The sequence below is a fragment of the Corylus avellana genome, chromosome ca10 (genome assembly GCF_901000735.1).
Source record: "Corylus avellana chromosome ca10, CavTom2PMs-1.0".
In the NCBI taxonomy this organism is placed as follows: Eukaryota; Viridiplantae; Streptophyta; class Magnoliopsida; order Fagales; family Betulaceae; genus Corylus; species Corylus avellana.
Genome location: NC_081550.1, coordinates 15,925,452 through 15,931,271, shown reverse-complemented (window position 1 = coordinate 15,931,271; position 5,820 = coordinate 15,925,452). Strand labels below are relative to the sequence as shown.

The 5,820-nt window shown below is 35.5% G+C and overlaps 1 protein-coding gene across 1 annotated transcript; it reads left to right on the top strand.

Moving 5' to 3' along the window:
* Window positions 1-3,262: 3,262 nt before the first annotated feature.
* Window positions 3,263-5,820, top strand: LOC132164451 (vicilin-like seed storage protein At2g28490). The gene is made up of 5 exons (XM_059574967.1): window positions 3,263-3,672; window positions 3,793-3,974; window positions 4,052-4,132; window positions 4,204-4,611; window positions 5,154-5,820. The coding sequence occupies exons 1-5, from the start codon at window positions 3,294-3,296 to the stop codon at window positions 5,616-5,618; spliced, it is 1,515 nt and encodes a 504-aa protein (XP_059430950.1). The 5' UTR covers window positions 3,263-3,293; the 3' UTR covers window positions 5,619-5,820.

The window sequence follows — 5,820 nt, the reverse complement described above, 5'->3', positions numbered from 1 at the left end:
TTTAGGATTTTCTAGCTTCTTCTTCCTTAGCCTTTTATCATCTTCTTTCTCCCTATGCTACTTCATTGAGATTATTACCTATTTCGTTCCACATATATAGAACACTAAAGAGCAGCATATTAACATTCATTTACTTTAAGAATATGTGATTGGATATGGGTACAAGAGAACATTTCAGGGTCGACTCCTTGGTTAGGCCAATTAGGTCACAGCTTAAGGCATTTTATGGCTTATGTAAAATTTATATTAAAGTTTGGGTTCTTTATTTTGTGGGATGGCTTCTACAAAATTTGAAATAGAAAAGTCTAATGGTTAGAATAGTTTCAGTCTTTAGCATATCAAGACGCGTTCTTTAATGGGGCAACAAGGTTTGGGGAAGATTTTGGATGGCAAGGTGCCATCATCAAGGGAGGAGTGTTTCATGTCGCATCTATATTATTTTAGTGCGTTTTGGAGCATCATGTATGCTATGGAGTGCATCCGTCCAGATGTTTCACATGCAATCAGTGTTGTTAATCCTAGCAAGGTTTACTGGCCGGCAGTGAATTTGATATTCCGTTATTTACAGGGTGCTACAGATGTTGGCTCGGTTTTTTACAAAGACAATGGTATCGGTTCCAGTGTCATTGGGTATGTCAATTCAGATTATGCTGGTAATCTGGTTGTGACACGAGGAGATATCATATTGAAGAAAATTGCCTTTGAGGAAAATTCAGTAGATATGTTGACTAAGCCAATTCCGGTTCTCAAGTTCAAAAGGTGCTTGGACTTAATTGTTGTTTGGAGCTTGTGATTGCCCATGTGGGTGTTGGAGGAACGTCATGAGGAGATTCGCGTTTGAGGACTTGATGAAATTCAAGTCAAGGTGGAGTTGTTGTGGTGTGACTTAATTTCTCAAGTCAATTCGGTGGGGCCCATACACCATCTCTTTTTTTTCTCTTGGTTTGGTTTTACATGATTCGCCGACTTAGAGCTCTTATTCCATATTGGTGTTGGACTCCGAATACAAGTGGGATTCAGTTTTGTCCTACCGCTACCCAAGTTTGGCTTCTCTGCAACCGACTTTGATCCTTACAAAAGGAGTTTTGCCCATTTGAAGAGGTGTGACGAGGAGAAAAATTAGAACTCACATATCTCATTAGGGTTTTCTCACTTTGTTGTGCCTTGTGGCACTTAGAGAATAAGAGAATTTTATTTGTCAATTTTTCTCTCTTTTGTATTTTTCTTTTTTGTGTGAGAGTGAGATTTAAGTGTATTGGGCTTTGAGTTTTGAGTGATTTTCTCCCCGTTATCTTTGTACTCCATCTTTTATTAGTGATTTTTCTCCGGATCGTCTCCGCTAGTGGATGTAGGCTTGTTAAGCCGAACTACTTAAATCTTGGTGTCGTGTGTGATTAATCTATTTTCTATTCTGCTCTTTTTTGTTTCTTTAGGATCCTGTATTTTTAATTCCGTACACAACAGTTTAAAAAAAATAAAAATAAAAAGCTAAAAGGCCTCAAGAAAAAGTCAAAAAGAAGGTAATGTAACATCTTAAAACTCCATTTTCTTTCGATATATATATATATATATATATATATTCTTTCATCACTTCTAATATTTTGCTTCTTGCTGCTATCATTCTTGGTTGCTTCAGTATTTTATCATTCCCTAAATGGATCTAATTAGAATCCATGTCATACATTTGGTTTTTATTATATAACCTCAAATAATCTATTACTCTAAACCAAAATGTTAAAAGAATATAATAACAACAAACATAATTTAAAAAAAATTGTTAGAAATTTCAAAACCTCATTTTGACACTACTATCTGTTTAAAAACTTTCAAGTAAGGGTATTGAACTTTCAATTTCTTTTAATTATTCTATTTCATTAAGATTTTTCATTTAATCTTGTCAAAATGCTCAAAATACCCATTTTTATAGAAGAAAAAAAATAAACTTCTAAATCCTTACAATTTTTTATTTTATTTTTTTATAATAAAAAAACATAAGTATTTTAAGAATTTTGACAAAATTTAACGAAAAACATTTAACATAATAAGGTAATTGAAACTTCAATACCCTTAATTGAGAGTTTTTGAAATTCAATGATACTTTCAAAAAGCGTTGAAGTTTTGAAGGTTTCGTGTAATTTTTTCAATCTTATTTATAAATTTGCTATATATCCTTTAGCATTTAAAAAACATAATTTTTTAATTAGTATTGTTAAATATATTAGAGAGCGAAAGAAGGAGAAAAAGAAGAAAGAGAGCAGAAGCATCTAATGGATTACATTTTATATTATCTTCTATGCGATGATATGTTTACATAACTCTCTATTTATAGAGAAAAAAAAAGGTAATGGACAAGAAACCCTAGACTTTAACTCTAGAACATATAAGATAACATAATAAAATAGAATAATATCAAATATTCTAACCGTATATTAGAGGAACATGATTTTTAATACAACTATTAAAAGTCTATTAGAAACAATTAGAGTAGACTGCCACGTTAGGGTGCAAGGGTGAGGCAGTGGGAGTCAAGCGTGAAGCACAGGTAGCATTTCTCTATCAAAGAACCATTTCACAATTTTCACCCCCTACTTTTTTCTTTTTCTTTTTCTTTTTCTTTTTTTATTAAAATTCCACCCCTACTTGATAAATGATAATCCTTATTAATAATAATAATAATAATAATAATAATCTCAATTTAAATTATAATTTTATGAGCTAATTGTAACTCCATTAATTTACGTGGACGCTTATATGTCAATGTTGGGTTTAAGTTATACCTTTATCATTTTTCATATATATATATATATATATATATATAAAAGAGATGATTTATGTCAATATTTTTTTTATTTTATTTTATAAATTTAATAAATTGACCATTAAATTTGTGTACCAATTAAATTTCCTGTGAAGACAGTTAAAAAATAGTTGAAATAAGAATGAATTTTATATATATATATATATATATATATATATATATATAACAAAATAATTAACTAAAAAACAAAAACAAAGTAATTAAGGAAGCGAAGAATTAGTAGTAAGTAGACCTGATAAAATGATGTTTCGTTTGAGATTTTCAAGCAAGACTTTGTCTCCCAGTGATCGGATACATCTTGCCGGATCTCAACTGTGTCTAAACGAAAACCCGCCAGCGAACCCACAAACTCTGCATGCACGACACGCGCCCCCCTCACTTCTCTCCCTCCCCTCTTCTTAAACCCCTCTGCCCATCACAGAAATCGCCACAGAGAAAGTCTGCGAGAGTTCGAGAGAAGAAGCAGAGGAGAAAAATGGGAAGCAGAGCAGCCCTTTTCGTCTTAGTACTTTTACTGTGCTATGGATTGGCAATTGCTGTAAGTTTTGTTGAAGACGAAGACTGGAGGCGTGAGAAGGAAGGGGGGGAGGAAGACTGGAGGCGGGAGAGGGAAGAGAGGGAAAGGGGGAGGGAGAGGGAAGAAACAGAGGAGGAGGAGGAAACAGAGGATTGGTTCTTGCTTCAAGACTCGAAGGATGTGGTGAAGACCAATGCAGGGGAGATGAGAGTGGTGAGGCGCCTTGGAGGAAGGATTCTGGATAGGCCCATGCATATTGGATTTATCACCATGGAGCCCAAGTCTCTGTTCATTCCTCAGTACTTAGACTCCAGTTTGATTCTCTTCATCCGCAGAGGTACTATTTGATATCTCTTTGTTTCTCCTGACAGTTTTTCTTTTTAATTTTTTGGTATTAAAATATTAATCAAATAATAAACTCGTGATTTCATATCAAATTAATCTTGATTTGTTGCAGGGGAAGCGAAGATTGGATATATATACAAAGATGCTCTGGCGGAGAGGCGATTGAAAACGGGGGACGTTTACCGGATTCCAGCCGGCTCGGCTTTCTACTTGGTGAACACAGGGGAGGGGCAGAGGCTTCACATTATCTGCAGCATTGACACTTCTGAGAGCTTGGGCCTTCGCACTTTCCAGGTTACATTCAATTTTCCAATTTCTCTTTCTTTCAATCTATCTTATGATTTTTGAAAATGGAGTTTTCGCCTTTGCAGTCTTTCTTCATTGGTGGAGGATCCTACCCAACATCTGTTCTTGCTGGATTTGATCGGGAAACGCTTTCGCATGCATTTAACGTAAGAAATCAAAACTTCTTTAGCCGCAATGATTAGATTGTAATACTAAAGTACATGCAACTTACATGCAGGTTTCATACTCACAACTGAGAGAGATCTTGAGCAGGCAACGGGAAGGTCCCATCGTTTACGTGGAAGATTCTCGTTCGCCAAGCGTGTGGGCGAAGTTCTTGCAAATGAAACAGCAAGACAGACTGCAACAGCTCAAGAAAATGGTGCCGGACGACTTCCAGGAAGAACCTGTTCATCGTCAAGAAGAGCTAACCTGGTCGTGGAGGAAGCTCTTGAATTCGATGTTGGGAAAGGAAACCAAGAGAAGCGACGACAAGGGCACCGGAAAATCGCCGGACTCCTACAACCTCTACGACAGACGCCCCGATTTCAGCAACAACTATGGATGGAGCGTTGCTCTCGATGAATCTGATTATGACCCTCTCAAACACTCCGGAATTGGCGTTTATCTCGTCAATCTCACTGCGGTAATCCATTTTTCTACTTTTTTACTTCATTATAATACTTGAATCAAAAACACAACATGAAATCCAAAATGGTTCAAATAAGGGCAGACCAAATTTAACCGATATTACGTTTATATTCTTTTTCTATTAGCCATTTTTCTCGCATCTCATTTTTTTAATATTTATTTGTGTTTTATTTGTGCAAAAGTGTGGAATATGATGAAAATATATGCTTTTATTTATATTTTTAGTGATTATTTTATAGTTATTTGGGTTTACAATATTTATTTTTAGTACTATTTTTCTTTAACTTATTTTACTAATTGTTTATATTATTGTGCTTGTGATGCTATGAGATTAAATTTAAAAATTCTATATTTTTATTTATTTTATATAAACAAGCACAAAAACACATATACATAAAATATACATAAGTTATATTTATATAAGTCAATGTTACTAACTTATAAAAAAAAATAATAAAAAATAATAATAATAATTCATCCCCGGCACCTTAAATCCTGGTTCACCCAGGTCAAATAATAATGGTCTTTGTATTACAGGGAGCAATGATGGCGCCGCATGTGAATCCTACTGCAACAGAGTACGGCATTGTGTTAAGAGGATCTGGAACGATACAGGTTGTGTATCCGAATGGAACATCTGCCATGAACGCTAAGATAACGGAAGGGGACGTGTTCTGGGTGCCAAAATATTTCCCCTTCTGCCAAATCGCATCAAGAACTGGTCCATTTGAGTTCTTTGGATTCACGACGTCGGCAAGGAAGAACCGACCGCAGTTTTTGGTGGGTGCGAGCTCGGTTCTCCAGACCATGCTAGGCCCCGAGCTCGCCACCGCATTCGGTGTCGACGAGGAAAGACTACGGGAGGTCGTTGATGCTCAGCAAGAGGCTGTTATACTGCCGTCGACTTGGGCGGCGCCACCGGACGACAGGAAGAAGATGTTTGCGAGGATGCCGAGTATCATCAAGAGCTTTAGGAATGATATGATTATGGGTTTTGATTAGAATGCTAGTGTTAGTTAAAGCTATTCTATCTATTCAGCTTTTTTTTTTTTTTTTTGGGTGGCTTTTCTTCTCACTCTGGTTCTTCTTCCTCTTCGTTTATGTTAGAGTTTGTTCATGAGTTTCCAGAGTTGTGAATAAGATCGACTTGTGTTTTTTTTGGTTTTAACTTTGATTTACATAAATCTTTATCCGCTTTGCTTAA